The sequence below is a fragment of the Morus notabilis genome, unplaced genomic scaffold, assembly GCF_000414095.1.
Source record: "Morus notabilis unplaced genomic scaffold, ASM41409v2 Scaffold315, whole genome shotgun sequence".
Taxonomy (NCBI): domain Eukaryota; kingdom Viridiplantae; phylum Streptophyta; class Magnoliopsida; order Rosales; family Moraceae; genus Morus; species Morus notabilis.
Window position 1 is genome coordinate 340766 of NW_010360512.1, and position 20318 is coordinate 361083.

General features: G+C 35.2%; 2 protein-coding genes across 2 annotated transcripts; one reads left to right on the forward strand and one right to left on the reverse strand.

Moving 5' to 3' along the window:
• Positions 1-4654: 4654 nt before the first annotated feature.
• Positions 4655-8822, forward strand: LOC21399491 (FHA domain-containing protein PS1). The gene is made up of 7 exons (XM_024164592.1): positions 4655-4989; positions 5094-5311; positions 5400-5477; positions 5569-7752; positions 7857-7992; positions 8097-8488; positions 8583-8822. The coding sequence occupies exons 1-7, from the start codon at positions 4719-4721 to the stop codon at positions 8820-8822; spliced, it is 3519 nt and encodes a 1172-aa protein (XP_024020360.1). The 5' UTR covers positions 4655-4718.
• Positions 8823-9287: 465 nt separating this feature from the next.
• LOC21399492 (protein SENSITIVE TO PROTON RHIZOTOXICITY 1) lies at positions 9288-11937 on the reverse strand. Its single transcript, XM_010096561.2, has 2 exons — positions 11832-11937; positions 9288-11005 (listed from the first exon to the last, which is right to left on the reverse strand). The coding sequence occupies exon 2, from the start codon at positions 10947-10949 to the stop codon at positions 9393-9395; it is 1557 nt and encodes a 518-aa protein (XP_010094863.1). The 5' UTR covers positions 10950-11005; positions 11832-11937; the 3' UTR covers positions 9288-9392.
• Positions 11938-20318: the final 8381 nt, after the last annotated feature.

A 20318-nucleotide genomic window follows, 5' to 3' on the forward strand; every position in this document is an offset into this window, starting at 1 on the left:
GAGTTTATAAGTCCCTCCAACATTGATATCGCCCTTGCATTAGCTGTAGCATTATCTAAGGTGATAGAGATAATACGGTCTCGTATACCAAAATCTTGAATAACACTAACAAGTCTGTCAACAATATTGTCAGCATTATGTGAACAATCAATAAGTCTAAAATCAATAATTCTTTTTTGCATATTCCATTTAGAGTCTAAATAATGTGCAACTACGCTCAAATAATCTTGATTCGCCCTACCACTCAAAATATCAGAGGTTAATGCAATTGAAAATTTTAATACACCTATTTCAGCTATTAATGCAAGACGCATTTTCTCATAGTATGTAATCATATTACTCCTAGTAGTAGTTCTAGAAATTTTTTGAAATTGAGGACAATATGCACGTTGAATATGCGCTTCATAATGTGGGTTATCACTAAGGTTAATAGGTAAATCTAAAGCAGAAATAAATCGACATAAAGATTCCCTAGCAACTTGAGGATTATAGGACCAAGTACTTACCGAACCATCCGGGTTTAATTGAAGTTGAGTTTGTGTAAGCTCCGTCCTGGCTTGATGTAGTCTAGCGCATTTAACTCTGTGATCTCTTAAGTGTCGAGTTCCACTCATAGAATTTGCTGTCAAAACTTTTTTACAATATATACATGTAGCTAATTTTATTTTCTTACCTCCAGCGTCAATTTTCTCTTGTGTAGTGAAGTATTTCCAATATTCTGCACGTTGTCTCGAATGTTTTGTTGTCGTTGATGATGTTGAACCACTTGAGCCCGTCGGCATTTCTAAGGGTTGATTCGGTTGAATATTGATATTTAGTGGCATGTCACCTACTTGGTCACCCGCCTCCATTCGTTGAATTGTTGCTTCCTCAATGTCTTGATCATCCACTCCATAGTAGTCAACACCATCAAGACCATACCTATACATATTTGGTTCCATTTTCTATTGAAGTAGAGACTAGAGTAGAGATTAGAGAATCACAAACTTTTTTTTTCAAACAAAAATGAAATAACAAAATTGAGAGAATTAATGAGTGAGAATTGAGAGTTGAGAAAAAAATTAGAGAATGAGAAGAGAATAGAGAGAGTGAAAAAAATGGATTAATAGAGGGAGTATTTATAGACAAGATTTAAAAATTTTAAAGGGAGAAAAAAAAAAGCATAAGGAAAAAAAAAATTTGGCAGAGGGCTGCAGACTGCAGCCCTTTGCCAAGGCCCAAGGCTATTACTCACTGCCTCACGGCAGTGAGTCAGCCCACCCAACGGTAATATTACCGTTGGGCAGGCTTGGCCTTGGGCCAAAAGTCCCAAAAAATAAAAAAATAATAATAAAAAATTTGGCAGAGGGCTGTAGGCTACAGCCCTCTGCCAAGGCTATTAGACTCACTGCCTCACAGCAGTGAGTCAGCCCACCCAACGGTAATATTACCGTTGGGCAGGCTTGGCCTTGGGCCCTTGGCCCAAAAAATTAAAAAAATTAAAAATTTAGCAAAAGGCTGCAACCTGCAGCCCTCTGCCAAGAAGGCTATTAGACTCACTGTCTCACGGTAGTGAGTCAACCCACCCAATGGTAATATTACCATTGGGCAGGCTTGGCCTAAAAAATTAAAAAAAAAAAATTTTGGCAGAGGGCTGCAGCCTGCAGCCCTCTACCAAGAAGGCTATTAGACTCACTGCCTCACGGCAGTGAGCCAGCCCACCCAACGGTAATATTACCGTTGGGCAGGCTTGGCCTTGGGCCAAAAGACCTAAAAAAAAAAAATTTGGGCCGAAAGACCCAAAAAAAAAAATTTCGGGCTATTTTCGGGCCAGCCCAGGCCCAGGCCGCTTGCGGGCCTGGAATTACGGCCCAGCCCGGCCCTACACTAGGGCTGGGCCGGGCTCGGGGTTGTACGGATTCGGGCCGGGCCCCAGGCCCACAGTAACGGGTTCGGGCCGCCCCGTCTGGCCCGGCCCAAATTTTCAGGTCTACTTTTACTCTTTGATTTGGTATACTTGCATTTTTTAAGTATTCAATTAGAACCGGTTACCCGTCACCTAGCATTTCACTGCCCTTGGATGCCCCTGGGTTATGCTCACCGTTGGAACGAATTCAAATTATATGATTTGCCACATCATCTATATCAACAGTTCAACATCATTAGTGGAATTGTAATTTAGAATTCGCCTCCTCCCTAAATTCTAACAATTTGAATTATTATTAACAGTCTAATAGTTTCAAATTCTACTTTTTTATCTCTCTTCAATTTTAATTTTAAAAATGTCATAACTTTTTCATTTTAATTTCGATTGAGATGATTTTTTTAATGTGTTTATAATGAAGAGAGGAACAAATCTCCACATATATTGCATATTTTTAAATGTCATTTATAATGAGATTTTATAAGATTTGTTACAAAACTCTAATGAGAGTTTTCAACACTTTATCCAAACATAATTCGGATTTTTTTCCCAAGTCAAATTACAATTTATTTGCATATCCAAACAACAGTTCGGATCACAGTTTGAATCACCAATGTTCATATTTTACAGTTCTAACAAAAAAGATTCAAATCTTCACAGTTTGAGTTATTGAACCAAATAAGCCTTATAGCTTCTTTTGGTATGAGAGTTCAAACTATGGTGATTCTAGTTTTAATTGATTCATGATTTTTGGTCCAAATCATAGTTCTGAAACCAAAATCAGAATCAGGGGTTTGAACCACCCAAAACCATAAGAAGTGGTTTTAGAATCATGAATAATTCTGATTTAAAACATCACATCAGGATTCAAACCTTGAATCATAACCATCTAAACTTGATAAGATGATAAATTTGTTGCTGATGTCCACGTCGATTTTTCCCCATTTAGAATTTTTCATACCTAACACTTAGAGGCTACAAATCTAATAGGAGACCCCACAAAAAGAAATGAAATAAAAAAACTTACGGGTTGTTTGGTTGGGGGATTCGTACTCCGATTCGAATCATGGTTTATGGTTTGTTACAGTATTTTCTCTCACAAAAAATACATGTAAATCGAAAATGGTTCTAATCTTATAATTTTAATCCATAAACCAAACGTCTCCTTAGAAAATCTATAAGGGGTTGTTCTTTTGCATTTTTGAGTTAGGGTGACTTGAGTGATGATCTTGAGTTAAGTTTAAGTTATAATTTGAGTTGAAGTTGTAACTTGAGTTTGTGTTTGAATGTGTACATTTGAGTTATGATTTAAATTAATAATCTTTTTGAAGCCCCGTTCACTTCACCGATTCGAGTTTAGAATTTGAGTTTTGCTACAGTAAAAAGTTATCAGAAACAGTCACATCTAACTTTTTTGCTACAGTAAAAAGCTCTCACATAAAATCACATATCAACTTGAATTATAAACTCGAATCAGCGAAATGAACGGGTACAGTTTGTGTTTGAATGAGTCAAAACTTAAATTTGTATTTAGATAGTATTTTAATAAAAACTCAATAGTGATGAACAATTTTAATAGGGTATATGGGTGGGATTTTATTCGTCTTTTCGTTGTAAATGCATAGAAAAAAAATCATCTCAATCAGAATTAAAACGAAAAAATTATGACATTTTTAAGAATAGAAAAAATAGTATTCATTAACTTGAGTTCGAGTTTATAAACCCAAGTTGAAGGAAAAACTTGAACTCGAGGGTCCGTTCACTTCGCTGATTCGAGTTTGTAATTCAAGTTGAGATGTAATTTTGTGTGAGAGCTTTTTACTGTAGTAAAAAAGTTAGATGTGACCGTTTTTTAGAGCTTTTTACTGTAGCAAAACTAGAATCGGCGAAATGAACGGGGGCCTAGTTTAGTCTGAAATTTGAGTTCAAACTCAAATTAAAACTCAAGTTCAAACTCAAATTTTATAAAAGAACGTAAACTTGAATAAAATTGTAACTCAAATTTAAATTTTTTCTGAGTTTTGTTGCAAAAGAACAACCCAAAAAAATCACAACTAGATAAAGATCTTGTGAACCATACTCATCATCAGTATAGAATTGGATATAAGTGGATACGTATTTATTCATTGCAACTACAAAATATATGAAGATAAAAGGGAAAAATATAACTATCGAAGAGAGAGATCCTCTAGAGATGACTCCCTCTTCGGTGGAATAAATTACAGGAGTTTAAAATGAAAATGAAAATGAAAAAGAAGAAAGAGAAAGCAAAAAAATAATTTATACCTAGTGAGTCAAATTAAACTTATTTTTTACTTTTTATAAATAAATAGTAATTTAAATCAAAATTATGATTCTGAGTTCTAAAATTTAAAGACGTTTGGTTTATGTATTCAGAATCATAATTCAGAACTAATCTCGTTTTATGTGTATTTTTTGTGAGAAAAAACACTATAAAAAATTATGAATTATGATTTAAAATCATGAACGAATATAGAAAATAAACGTCCCAAACGTACTCGGTATGTTTTGATAAGGTACAAAACAAAATCATCATTTCATAACGTTTCCAAAAAAAAAAAAAAGATTGAAAAATTAAAAAAAAAAAAAAAACGTTAGCCGTTATGGGAGAGAGAACCCAACGGTACCCTTTTTTCAAAATCGAACTCCCACCAAAGAAGTTCAGCAATTCGGCAACTCTCTCTCTCTCTCTCTCTAATATTACTCATAAGAATATCATAACCCTACGAAGAAATTCCAGAGAGTTCTCGTGCTAATCTTTCTCGTTCTCTCTGTGGAAAAAAAAAAAAAAACCATGGCTACCGTCTGCGAACACTCACACAAGCTCATCGATGAAGAGCCGAAAATCCCAGTCTTGACAGTCCTAAAGAACGGAGCCATTCTCAAGAACATCTTCATCGTCAACAACTGCGATCCCGATCAGCTTGATCGCGAACAAATCTTGATCGTCGGACGACACCCCGATTGCAATATCATCTTGACTCACCCCAGCATCAGCAGATCCCATCTCCAAATCCTCTCAAACCCTTCCTCACACAAGCTCTTCGTAATCGATTTATCCTCCGGTAAGAAAACCCGAAAACCCCCTTTTTCGCATTCAAGAATTGCCACATTTTTCTATTCATTCCCTTTGTTTTTGGGTGTAGTTTTTTATGGTGTATTTTTGCAGTACATGGGACATGGGTTTCGGAGAAGAAGATCGATCCGTGGGCGCGAGTGGAGCTGCGTGAGGGCGACTCGTTTAGGATTGGCGGTTCGAGCAGAATTTACAAGCTTCATTGGATTCCTTTGAGCCAAGCATATGATTTCGAAAGCCATTATGTATCGGCATCAGATGCTCCATTGACAGAAGAGATAGAAGAGGAAGTTTCAACGGAGGCATGCCAGGTTTGATTTAAGAAAATCTCGGAATACCCGGAAAATTTCGAGTTGAATTTTGCCTTATTTTGTTTGTTATTTTTTGGGAATTGAATAGGAAATTGAAAATGAACCTGTTGAAGAAGAGGAAAACATAGAGAACAAGGAAATGATAGCACAAGAAGAAGAATGTGAGGTGAGAATTATTTAAGTCAACCTATATATTATAATGTCTTTTTTTTTTCCTTTTAAGATTAGCATTCTTTCTTTTTATTTGTCTTGCATAGGGTAATAACTCCTTGTTCATGGAGAATAAAGAGATCCAGTCTCTGGATTTGGTTGTTGAGGGCATGAGTTCTTTATTTGCTGAAGAGAGTTTGGGAATAACTGTGAAAAAGGAAATCCCATCAGCACCTCCAATGCCCGAAAATCCGATGGATTCACTTTTTGACAATAATGACAAATGTGTTGAAATCTCATTGAAAGATGTTGATCAACAGAATGAAATCTCGAGACGCTACGAGGGGCCCTTCGGAACTGAATTAGGACATTTCTCTTTGCCTCTTGAGGGTGTTATTTTGGACACTGGGTGTGAAGAATCTTGTAAAGAAAACCAGAGCCTAGAACCATCTATTGTGACAGAGTTTGGATGCGAAAGGGAATGTTCAGAGTGGGAAATCTCTGTTGTGAATGAAGAGAAGTGTGATCTTGATGCTGCTCTAGCCCTTGAAGAAACTGAGAACCAAAGTTTGTTCACAGAAGACTTTGGACAGACCGATAAGTCGCCTTCGTTGGTTAGAGAAGTCGGTGGTGAGAGTCGTGAGACTGAAAATCAGCATGATGACCCGGAAGCTCTCTACGCTTTGGAGTCATCGTCTCAAAAGGGGAAGCAAGAAAATTCTGAAGCATCTTATGATGAAGTTCCTCCAGCTTCTGAAAGACTAGAAGAAAGTGAAGACCAAAAGTTATGCCAGGAAGACCATGAACAGAAGGATGTCTCAATCCAGGATTGTACGCCTTGCATAAAAGAATCTGTGAACTCATCTTTTCTAGCTGAGGAAGCTGTCCTAGAAATTTCAGATGACAGAGAAAACCAGACTCCACCATCTCTCTGTACAATAGCAACTCTGCCTCAACTAGAAACAATAGGGGGATCCCCAATAAGATCAGAAAACACACCAGGCTTTGGAAGCATTTGGTCGAGGAGAGGTAAACCTGCTAATGTCATTAAGCTTCGAACGGGTAGGAGCAAAGGAGAAACCATGGTGGATGATGTCGATTCCGAATATGAACAGCATAATCAGGAGAACATTGAAGACAAACCAATTTCAAAGGAAGTTTTCTCTTGCTTAAATGGGGAGGAAGAAGAGATCTTTACTCCGGATAAGGAGAATTTCACCCCAAACACGCTTCTAGAGAAGTCCTTACAGAAGAAGGGAAAGCTTGCTAGTGTCAGTCTACTTCGAACCGGTAAGAGCAGAGTCAAAAGCATGCTGGCCAGTGCTGATTCCGAAAATGAGAAGCATAACCAGGAGGCTACTAGTGATGAATTGATTTCAAAGGAAATTAACTCTTGTTTGGATGTAGAGGAAGAAGAGATCTTTACTCCAGACAAGGAGAATTTCACCCCAAATACCCTCTTAGTGAAATCCTTGAAAAAGAAGGGTAAACTTGCTAGTCTCAATCAGCTTCAAACAGGTAAGAGCAGAATCGAAAGCGTGTTGGCCAGTGCTGGTTCTGAAGGTGAGCAGCATAATCATGAGAACATAGAAGGTAAATTGATTTCAAAGGAAATTTTCCCTTGTTTGAAAAGCGACGAAGAGATCTTTACACCGGACAAGGAAAATGTCACCCCAAATACACTTCTTCTCAAGTCCTTAAAGAAGAAAGGTAAGCTAGAAGAAATGAAGCATTCTGAATGGTGCGGATCATCCTCTCCAGGACTCAACAAGGAAAATGTCACCCCAAATACCCTTCTTCTCAAGTCCTTAAAGAAGAAAGGTAAGCTAGAAGGAATGAAGCATTCTGACTGGTGCGGATCATCCTCTCCAGGACTCAACAAGGAAAATGTCACCCCAAATACCCTTCTTCTCAAGTCCTTAAAGAAGAAAGGTAAGCTAGAAGAAATGAAGCATTCTGAATGGTGCGGATCATCCTCTCCAGGACTCACTTTCAGCCCCAATATGCATCCAGAAGAAAACTTGATTGCGTCTTCGAAGAAAGAAAATCAGACGTTGCGAGTTCTACAAGAACTCAAGCCTCTAAGACAACCTCTCTCTGAGAGTCAAGTTGGACTCGAACGAGAACTGATGGTTAACAAAAGAAGACAGGAAAGAGTTCCATTTCAATCACTAGTTGTAAACTGTGTAGGCAAGACGATATCAGACACATTGGGGCCGCTTTCTGCTTCGAAAAGCAGTTCATCGGTCAATTGTACTCAAAATTTGGACGTCGTCACTCATCCCCTCTCTGTAAGTTTACCGACTGCTAGCTTCACGATTTTGATTCAACAGATCATCACCATTGTTATAACTAGCTTTATTTAGTATAAACCAGTAACTGAGCTCTTTTTCAGAGAAAACCTATTCGAAAGGTTAAGAGGAGCTGGACCGTGGTAGCGGACACTACTACTCTTCTGAACAAGGGATCAAGGAAATCACTTCAGCTTTTGCAAGGTCTTAGGGGGACTCGTTTAATCATTCCGCGGATGGGTAACGAAATTTACAAACACATCTGATTCTCCATTGCCTTATTTAGTTAGTTGCTCACTGAATTACTTTCATTCTTGACAAATATGAATTACCTTTATAAACAGTCATAAGGGAGCTGGATTGCTTGAAGCGGCGAGGCAGTCTATTCAGGAGAAAAACCGAGGCTTGCCTGGTGTTAGAATGGATTGAACAGTGTATGGTTGAAAAACCTTGGTGGATTCATGTCCAGAGCTCGGCTGAAGATTTAAGGCTGACCGCTCCTACGCCTCCCGCTTCCCCTCGGTCTCCATTTAGCCAGGGTAGTGGGGGGATTTTCTACGGGACAACAACGAGCTCATTGCCATTTTTAAGCCACCGGAGCTCAATGGAAATTGCTTCGCCAACAACAGAAGACCACATCCTCGAGTGTTCTCTTCTCTGTAGGAAAACGATGAGTGATGGACAGCTTGTCCTTCTTAGTGATGATGTCACTTTGAAGATCAAAGCCATGGCAGAGGTAAAGAACAAATTGATGTTATGATAATTTGAACATGTTGGCGCACTGGGGAAGTTTAGGCATGTTTCTCATTTCATTATAATCTTTTTCGCAGGGTTTGATCTGCGAGACAGTTCAAGAGTTCCGCGAGAGTCTGATGAATCCGTTTTCTGAGAGGTTTTTGTGGGTTGACAGCTCTCCGAGAGGACAAACTTGGTCTGTCATGGATGATGTAGTCTTGAGGGAGAAGTATAGTCGTTTTCCCATGAAGTCACTGAAGGGAGAAAGTGCAAAGGGATTGAAGCTCATTCTGCTCCACAATTCTCATTATGGGCAGAGAACTCCAATCAGTTAAATCAATTTTGTGTATATTGCAACTGGCAGTAACTGTGTCATAATCTCATTGTTCTTCTTTTTTGCTTTTTACCAAGAGATGGTTGAAATCGAGTTATTTGAAAATTGTTTCGCCATTGTAATTTTGAAAATTACAAATTTTTGTGAAAGCAAAGTAGTATGATCATCTGATATGCTCATGCCAGTAGAATTTTCCTTTGCAATAAAATAATAAATATATATATATATGTATATATTATGCACATGCACACATATAGAAGGAAGAGAAAAATGTCTGTTACGTTAGAGGGAGAATAAGAAGGGGAAAAAAAAACCTCAATAATAATAAGGATGAAATTAGTGTGAGCTTCTACGCATCAAAGTTAATTAAAGTCTTTGACTTTTCCCTGCCATGTGCTATCAAAGTTTAATAAGATCCAGAAACAGAGAACATGGAGAAAATGGCAAGTGATTATAAGAAAAGAAAATATTTTATTAAATTAAAAGAAATTACAAGATAGATGACCCCATAATTGTTACAGATATTATGAATATTGACCCCTGATGAGCTAAAAATATAAACCAAACGACATTACTCCAGATTATTAGAATTGGAGTCCTCTCCAGTTTTCTGGGGGTAATTACAAGACGCTGAAAGAAGAAAAGAGAATGAACTCTCTGAATCTTCAAATGGTGGTCGAGGGAATTCATGAAACCCCCCAAAGTTACATGTCTCAAAGTTCATTGGTGAGAAATAAGCAGCGGGGTCATCAAGGTTTCCTTTAACATCTACAATATTCGGAGCTGCATTTTCCCCTTGAGAATCGGAGGGAAAATTGAAGTTTGTAGAGCTCACAGAACTCTTGTTCCCCGCTTCGATTTCCGTCACATAATCAGCTGGCACGGCGCTTCCTTTGGTCTCGTCGACAGGTATGGCTGGAGTGTGGCCTTGGAAGAGAGCAATATGCCCGAAAAGCTTGTCTTTCCTCGAGAAGGTTGTGCCGCATGAACAAAGCCACTTGTCCTTGCCACAATGCTTCTCGTGAGTCTTGAGATCTGCGATGACCGAGAATTTCTTCGTGTGGCATCTGCTGCAAGTGTAACTCTTGTCACAGTGGGTTCTCTTGTAGTGATTCTTGACACACAGAATAGTCTTCAAGGGTTGAAATTTCTTGTGGTCTTTGTTCCTCTTGCAGCCAGCATAAGGACATGAGTACCTCTTGATAACCATGGGCTCAGAGCCGGATTCCTTGTGTGGCTTAGCAAGTGCTGCGGGGGTTTTGTACTCGTCGCCATGACCTCTCATGTGCATCCTCAAATTCGCATCCCTCTTGAATCCCTTCCCGCATATCGCGCAGAAGTGAGTGTGAGGTGCCAGGATTTCTTCCTTCTCTAATTGCAAGATCTCATAGGTACCAGGTGGAAGATGCTCGCCTTCATCAACATCCTCCTCGTCTTTCAGTTCATGTTCGTCGAAGTTGTTGTTCTGCTCACCCCCATAATGGGCAGTTATATCAGTCTTATTCGACTCATCAGGAATTTTGCTTCTACCATCGTTTTGTGGCTGCACACTGCCATTCATGGCAAGCACGGGAGAAAGGTCGACCCCTCCAGGCTGCAAAAGCTGTCCCACAGAAGGAGCAGCGTCAGAAACGGCATGCTTCAAGGATGGAAGAAGACTACCTGCAGTGGTGATCAACTGAGAGATAATTGAAGTAATGTCAGCCGTTACGAGCTGCTGTTGCTGGGCAACAAGATCATCCGGTCGTCCCAGAACTTGACTTCTCCTTCCAACAATAAAATGCACTAAATCCTGGAGCTGATGGATTTTTTCCTCCAGGAAAGAGAGATTGTTCAGCATTGTCCGCGCATCCCAGTCTGGGATTTTATTAGCCCGGATTGCATCAAGCATTGGAACATCTCCTTGACCCAAGATTTTAGCTTGGTCATTGGGGTTTAGAGGAATTGTTGCAGCAGAAGGCTGATTAAACTCTTGGAAAGACTGTTCGATCCCGATGTCGTAGTCTAGAATGGAAGAATCATCCCACTTCTGCTGTTGGAGCTGCCGTGAATCGAAGTTGGAATAAGATGATGAAAGCTCTTTCTTTGAAGAACAATTTGCCCACTGGTCTGCCTCTTCAAGATCCATTCTGACCCCTTTTGTGCTTACCTCAAAGTATCAAGACCTAATGCTAACTACTAAAGCTGAAAAATAAAGAACACAATTATCATTATACTAAGCAAATTTAATCTGAAAATAGAGCGGAAAAAAGATACAGTGGCATTAACAATATATGTTTCAGATCAAGCTAAACTGTTGGACTATCTCTATTGAATGGAAAAATAAAAAAAAATAAATAAATAAATAAAAAAGCAGTTGCAGGGAAGAAGGAATCCTAAATCCCAGTTAACAAAATATTCTAGCTACCCATTTCTTTCAACTTTCAACAAAACTTCTATCAAGCAATAGAGCAAGATATAGAGTCAACTTGAAGGAAAAAAGAAAAGAAAATGAATTTTTTTAAAGGAATTCTTTTTCTTTTTTTTCCCTTAAAAGAACTACCTTTCTCCACCCAAAGTCAATTTCATTCTTAAGGCCACTTGCCATCTTCTTTTCAGATATTTACTCAAATTTCCCCAATCACAGGTTGTCGATTTAAAATAACTTTCTTCAAAAATATATTTAATAATTACAGTAAAAAAATTTCTAAATAAATACAAAAACTAATCCAAAATCCCAAAACTCATATCAAGATAGCTCTCAAAGCCAAAAACTCCTTTCACAAGACCTCCACAACCCAGAATCTAAAATTTTTCCTTCTTCTTAGAGCAACCCAAAACTCAAAAACATTCATTTAAAAAAAAAACTAAAAAAAGCTAAAAATAACCGAGAAAAGGCTCAATATTTGGTATCATATCCTAAAGATATATACATACATATTTATATATATCTATATATCAGAAACACACACAGAGACAGACAGACACTCATCCAATGAACAAATTGAGGAAAGACGAGTGAGAAACTCACAGGATTCAAGACTGTTCAGATGCTCTCCGTCTGTCTCCTCTGAGTTGGCTGGTTCATGCTTTGAGAGAGAGAGAGCGAGAGAGAGATGGAGAAGAAAAGAAAGATGGCGCTGACGGGCGTGGGAAAAGAAAAGAGGGTTCAACTGTTCACACCAAAAGTGGGACCACCTTTCCTGGTCAACCCTCACAATCAGACCGTTCATTTTTGTTGGCTTTGTTTCATTTTGTCTCGTTGTGTTACTAAAAAAAAAAATAGTAATAAAAATCCATCAGTCCCTTCAGTAAGTCCTCGGTGGGTCCCATTTTGTTGTTATTTTTGCCACTTGTCACTCTGTTTTCAAGACCGACCGGGACACACCAATCACAAACGACGATTTGTGTAATTTCCCTGATCAGATTGATTGAACTTGGTAAGTTGTCGTTCGATTTTTTTTTTTTTTTTTTCAAAAAAATTTGACACCTGGTTGAGGAGGGAGGAATTCTATGGTGCAACAGATTCATGGGTTAAAAATTAGGACCCATTGCCCATTTGCAATTTCTTTTTTTTTTTTTTTTTTTTTTTTTTTATAACAAATCGAGTCGAAACACTCCCAAATTCAAGCCTCATACCATTTTATCTGATGGTAATGAATACGCCATTTACATGTTGTGGTACTATTATTGCGGTTGTATAGTAATTAATATAAAAAATCACTGTCAATGTAATATTCTGATATGAAAAAATAATAAAAAAATCAAACAACATTATAGGATATCAATGCGAAAATAAATCCCGGTATAGAAGCCACTGATGGAATTCATCTTTTATTAGTTCTAGTACATAGAATTGATATTGTTCTCAGTTATTTTTCCAAAAAATACATTAATCGCGTAGTATTAGATTAGAAAGGCTAGTTATCTGTGCCATATATATCCTCATGTATGTGAGCACTAAATAACAAATAATATTGATCAACATTACTATTTTTTCGTTTTAGAAATTAATACCATTACTAATGCTAATCTCGATGTTACATGACAAACAGTCAAAATTCTAACTTCATATATAATACTATGATCAAATAATAATGCCCGAACCATTGGATCAAGTAAAATGAAAATTTAAGTTGTAAAATAAATTTTATGTGAGAAAAAAATACTATAATAAAAAAATTTTGAGTTGTGATTTGAATAGTAAAAACAATATGCCCGAACCATTGGATCAAATAATTATGCACTACTTTAATTAAGGGGAAAAAAAAAACAATCATATATTAATGTTGCAATAACCGTTTCATTTGAACCATTGGATCAAGTAAAGTCAGGAAAAGGTTTCAAGTAGAACTCACCTCACTAGGACAATCCCCATGGTTAATGCACATATAAAAAGTTGGTTAGGAAAGTGAGTGGAAGGAAAGAAAGGTCATGAAATAGAGGGCCCCACGGACCCAACTAGGATGACTCTGATGATGATGGTGGGGATCTGATTGGCAATTACAAGGTGCTATTTGACTTGGTTTGTGGTGTGTGAGTTTATGGGTTTTGTTGATTAAAAATATTTATTGGGGAGAGTGAAACCGGAGGAGGGGGTGGCGGAATGCTCTTTCTCCACGTTCCAGGAAGCTACGCCACCGCCAATGGTCAAAGCAAAACGAATTTTCAAACCCAAAAATAAAAATAAATCTCAATGCATTATTTATTATATTAAGGATTATTGTGCATAACCGTTTTTTAAAACAATTTTTACGTATTTTAAGAAACAAAAATTAAAAATAAAAATGAAACGACGTTTATTTAGAGGACGTTTGGTTTATGTATTTAGAATCATGATTCAAAATTATTCTCGTTTTACGTGTATTTTTTGTGAGAGAAAACACTGTAGAGAATCATGAATCATGATTCAAAATCATAGACGAATATATGAAACAAACGTCCCCTTAGTAAATGTTTTGAAAACAAAAATAGTGAGAATAGTTTTTGTGAATGAATTAGAAAACAGTTTAAAGTTATTTTCACTTTTCTGTTTTCGATCCCGTTTAGTTCGCTGATTCGAGTTTTTAATTCGAGTTGAGATGTGACTTTATGTGAGATTTTCACTGCAGTAAAAAAGTTAGATGTGATTGTTTCTGAGAGTTTTTTACTGTAACAAAACTCAAATAGATGAAATGAATGAGACTTTCATTTTTTAGTACTTATCAACAATATTATAATAAATTAATTAATAAACACGATTTTACTTTTTTATTATACTTAAAACAATCTCTTCAAAAATCAACTAAACGCAATTTCAAAATCGGTCCTAGAATGATTCTCAAAACAATCTCATTTTTACTCTTTATTAAAAACAAAATCATTTTAAAATCAATTCTAAACGCATCCATTATCATTATTAATTTCTATCTAATCTCACATAATGCATATATACCTATGTATCTATATTTATGTTTATATCTATTTCTATATACTAAATCTCAAAACAAACTTATCATCATCACACTTATTTTTCTTTTGTACCCTTTTTTTTAATTTTTTACTCGGTTACATTTATCACTTTTCATCATCAGTAATTTCACATGTTAACTCATTTATTTATAAGGACTCCCCTTAAATAGAGCGGAAAAATCTTATTTGAATATATACGGGTTACAAACGGATTAAAATTTTAATCTGTTGCGAGTCGTGATGCAAAGACGTGTTTAGAGGTCTCTAACCCTATTCTTTTTTTACTCAGTTTCTTTAATTATATCACATTGTTTTATAGTATGATATAATAATATAGTACGTTTACATAATATGCTTTAGAACTTGTTTGGTAGGAAGAAACCTAAAAGGAAGGATACAATGAGAGGATTAGTGAAAAATTTTGGTAACTACGGTTGTTTGGTATGTAGGAGGAAAAGAAGAAGGGAATGATTTGAATTTGAGACTTTAAATCTGTAGTATGAAACAATTAGAGAAGAAAATTAATTCCAAATACAATTAGAGAAAGCTTTCTTATTCCTCTCTGTTTTTCTTACTTAAATTATATACCGCATACCAAACTCAGCCTTAAATTAAAACACAACGCTAAATGCTATGTTGTTTACTAAAACATCAAAAATTCCTTTTATATTCTAATTTTACATTCTTTTTTATAATTATATTGATATGATCGATCCCGATCATATTCGATATTTTAAACATGCACCATCCATAGAATATTTTTACTATAGAGAGCTCTTGAAAATAAATAAGGATAATACTTAAAATATCTCACGTGTTTTGTCAAAATATTACTTTTATCTTTTTTATTATACAAATACTTAAACACCCCCCGTGTTTATAAAAACAGATTCAAAACACCCACGATGCAATTAAATATTTTAAACTATCGAGATTATCCATCCTAATTTTCATTAAATAAAATTTAAAACATTATAAAACCAAAATGTTAAATAAAATCAATCTTAAGAAAATAAAAAAACTCTCAAAATAATTAAAGTGTTTCTTTAATTAGAATATTTATTTGAGCATTTTAAAAAAAATTATTTAACATCTTAGTTAAATTATATCTAAAATAATATTAATATAAATTGAAAAAAGAGTTATAAACACAACGGTTGTTTTATATGTTTGTATGAATAAGAGAGATGAAAGTGATATTTTGATAAACCACAAATGGTATTTTGAGTTTTTTTTTTTTAAATAAATAAATTAAGACGTAAGAGATTTTTCAACAGTAATTGAGTGAAGTGGATGAGAGTTTGGAGTGAGACTTGTTTCGTTCGGTTGAAAGGCGTGCTAATGATTTCACAAACAATGACATGTGCAATGACGAGCACTTGATGTTGATTACAGAGAATCTCCCTCACCTTTTCAACTGAGTCCACTAGAAAAGCTTAAGCCGTCAGAAAAGAAGAGCAAGCAAAAGGCCAACAATAATGCAAATATTAACTTGAGAAATGAGAACCAAAGAAGAAACAAGAGTGCTTTTTGGAACTATCTTTACTTCCTCTAATTTGTCTCTCACTTGTTTTTATCCAAAGAACAAAATTACCAAATCTCTCTAGAAGTCCATTTTCACTGGCTTATAATTTTGTAGCGAGAGATTATAATTAACTAGTATGTTTCTGTGAAATTAGAGTTGTTGATAAATGGATTTACATATTTCCTAGCTAAATAACTAAACACCAAAAATAATTTCCGCTAATTTCACCGATTCGAGTTTAAAATTCGAGTTTTGTTACACTGGACTCCGTTCATTTCGTTGATTTGAGTTTAGAATTCGAGTTTTGTTACAGTAAAAAGCTCTTACAAACAATCACATCTAACTTTTTTGTTACAGTAAAAAGCTTTCACATAAAGTCACATCTCAATTCAAATTAAAAACTTGACTCAGCGAACTAAACGGGCTATAAAAAGCTCTCAGAAACAATCACATCTAACTTTTTTATTACAGTAAAAAACTCTTACATAAAGTCATATCTCAATTCAAATTAAAAACTCGAATCAACGAACTAAACAGGCCCTTCAAAATATCCAACATAACAAAGTTTAGCGTAAGCCGCTCAAGCGTAACATTGTAAATATAGTTAAATGAATGAATCCGGTTAATCAATTATGAATAACTAACTTCCCCTCTTACACCTATATATCGTGGTTTGTTTAATTGTTTGTACGTTTATGTTGACTTGAGAATACAAACCCATTAGATAAAACTCAAGTTTGCAAAACCAACTTACAAGCAGAGAACTTAAGGGCTTCTAAATCCACTATTTGTTTTGTAATAATTCCATGCGGGACTTTTGATATCTTACATTCCACCAAGCTCCGCAACCGCCGTCCATGACGGCCCATCTTCCTAGCTAGGAAACTTTGCAAAGCCCAGCCCTCCCCAAGTCGTCCCATCTATAGGCAGCAGCTACAGAAGAATGTGGTGGAGTGAATTTGACACCACTTGTTACAAACTTATTTAAGTATAACTCACTCTTATAAAATCGGCTTACAAAGAGAGAAAGTCAAATGCTTTTTAATTCCATTACTTGTCTCACCTCTCTAACTTAAAGGTGTGTTTAATTACAGTAGTGGAATAATAACAAAATGATAATGAAAATGATAATAGAATGAAATTAAAATGTGTTAGAATCATAATTAGATTCTATAATTTAGTTGGAGTTATAAAATCAATACCTAAATGAAGATTATGTTATTTGGTTGACAACAGAATGGAATGAAAATAAATTATATTTTGACAAAAATGTCCTTGATTAATAATCATCAAGTAATTTAATATTTAATTAATTAAAATAGTAAAAAATAATTTAATTATTGAAAAAAAAAACTTTTTATTTGAAGGATAAAATTTAAAAACTATATTTCAATGGTAAAATAAATAATATTTGATTTTTTTTATGTAAAAATATTTATCACATGCTCAAATATGATCATTTAGGGAATATTTGGTAGATGGATTCGTTCCCTAATTCGAATCATGATTTGTGATTCGCTACAGTGATTTGAATCCTCCAACCAAACGTCCTCTTAAAATTGCAGTAGCAAACAATGAAAAAAACAAACAAAACTAAAAAACAAAACAAAAAAAAAAAACAAGAACCGAAACAAAAAACAAGTCACCTATTTTTCAGCAAGAAAAACACAATGGAGGTTAAATGAACAAGGTGCTTGAGGAAATAAAAAAGGCAGAGGCAGAATATCAGGAACTTGAGCACCTTCGAAAGGCGTTATTTTGCTCTTGCTTCATGACAGTTTCTATAAATTTCAAGTAATAGTTTCATGAAAAAGCCTTTTTCCTATATTTACACTACCATTTGAAATAGTATACTTTCCCTTTCAGCGAGGGAAAGAAAAAGAATGTTTTTCTCAGTATAAACTGTTTCTGCCGAGTTTCTGAATCTATTGATGACCTCAAAACAATGTATGAGGAATGAAAATTAAAGGAATGGAAGTTCTGTTCACTTCGCTGATTGGAATTTATAATTCGAGTTGAGATGTAATTTTATGTGAGAGTTTTTTACTGTAATAAAAAAATTAGATGTGATTGTTTGTAAGAGTTTTTTACTATAATAAAATTCGAATTCTAAACTCGAATTTGTGAAATGAACGGGCCAAGTTTCCTCTCTCTCTCTGTCTGTGGTAAATTTTGGCAGAATCTACAACCTATAATTGAAATTAAATGGATTCCCACCGCAACAACAACTCTAAAAACTAAAATAATGAAAGTTCTATAAACCCATCGTCTAAAAATTCACATAAATTTCCTCTCTCTCTCTCTCTCTAATACACAAGTTTCAGAAAGAAAATCTTTCCGAACAACTTCACAGAAATTACAAAAATCTCACACCATTAAAAAAATCCAAATTTGCTTAGATCTACTCTTGAATTGCTGGGAAATTATCGTTTTTTTTCACCCTCGATCATTTTCAAAAATCAATAATAATCACAAAAAAGAAAATCTAGAACAGAGGTGGCATCGTATGGGGAGAGGATCTCGCGGTGGTGGCCATATACAACCAGATCTGGAGACGAACCTTCATCTACTATGTGAAGGTCATTCGCGGTGAAGAGAAGATCTAGAATAGATCCCGCTGAAGAATCGTGGTTCCAAATCTTGAACCAATCGGCAACGATCCTTGGAGCTCCTCCGCAAATAGAGATCCGTCGAGATTTGAGCCTCCGAGTTCCCTCTAAGGTTACCAAAGATCGCAGATGCGATCAACTTCGTTGATCTGATGGCTGGTGGCGGAAGTGTCGAAAGGGAGATGGGGATATTTTGGACAAAAAGGAAATAAGAACTGAATAGAAAAGTCTTTCCATTAGCCCCCCTAAGGAATGAATATTCACTCAAATTAAGGGGGTGTTTGGTAGAGGGATTCGTTCCCTGATTCGAATCATGATTCGTGGTTTGTTACAGTATTTTCTCTCATAAAAAATACACGTAAATTAAAAATAATTCGAATCACATGGTTTGAATCCTCCAACCAAACGAATCCTAAGTGAATGAGCTTTCCGTAGGAAAGCCTTTTTCAACCCAAAAAATGAAACTTGCTATGTTTGGTAGGAAGGAAAGAAAATATGATGGAAAAGAAATATGAAAGTGATGAAAAATAACAATGATGGAAAGAAAATGAGTTTACCTTCACTTATTTGGTATTAGAAGTTAAATTGAGAGAAAAAAAAAATTTTACTCATAAATTACTTTTATACCCTTAAATTTTTTGCTTAGATGTTGATGGAGAAAATAGTAGTTTAATAATTTTGCTCATTTTAATGAGTTGTCCCCATTTTTTATCCCATTTTCTGTCCACTTGTGAAAAGAAAAAAAAAGAGGCCCATATGTATTATTTTTCACTCCATTTTCTCTTCCTTTCTCTTTTCTCTCCTGTCAAACAACTTACATTTTCATTTTTCTTCTCAAAATTCCTCCACCTTCTTCCTTCCTTCTACTTTTCTTTTCTACCAAACATAATGATGAAATTAGATGAAATGGGCTTTTCTTTCCGTTCCATTACTTCCAACCAAACACACCCTAAGATTTAAGAAGACGAATATATAAACTCTATGTACTGCTGCTACAGAGCAAGCTCAATCTTCTACTTATAATAATAATAATAATAATAATAAGATGCAAGCTCAATTCAGCCATTTATATATCCACTAAAACGTTATCTAACGGATTTAAAACTAGTAGTTCTACTTTATTTTTCTTTTTATCATGCACTGTAGACAGACTCAAAACGTTTTCCACAATATTTGAATAAAAATAATAAGACGGAAATCATAATCATAATTATACGAAAGTTAAATTTTGCTTCAGAAAATAGAAACAAAAAGTTGAAATTTAATGAGAACTGCCGCTTAGTATAAAAAAAAAATTTAAAAATAAAATCAAATCAAATTTAAACAACTTTCAAATGAAGCTTTTCAGGGGAAAAAAAAATCTTTTAAAATGAAGCTAGGCTGTTGAGGACACCAGTTTCTTATGACAACCATCACAAACCCATTTTAAATCAACTAATCAGTGAAAATGGCAATGAGAGAACATATGTTTTGTGCCAAAACTTAATCCCAAAAAAAAAAAAAAAAAAAAAAATCTGTCAGTTATGAAGCCAAAACTTGCCCAAGGCTATAAACCAATCTCTTTATTTTGTGTAACTTGCAGTGTTTTCAGTTTAAAAGTTTCAGGTCTGAACATACCCAAAAAGAATAAAGAGACGTTTGGTAAGAGGATTCATAACATGATTTGAATCATGATTCATAATTCGCTACAGTGTTTTCTCTCACAAAAAATACACGCAAAATCGAAAATGGTTCTAATCTCATGATTCTAATCCATGAATCAAAACGTCTCCTAAATAAAAAATAACAAAATAGACTGGTCTAAAACAGTTCAAGACTGGTCTAAAACAATTCCTTGAACTAGGAAACTGAGCGAGAGATATAAATAAGTACATGCATAGTATAAGTACTAAGAAGAATGAAAGATTCCAAAGAGCAAAAAGGTTAGAGAGGA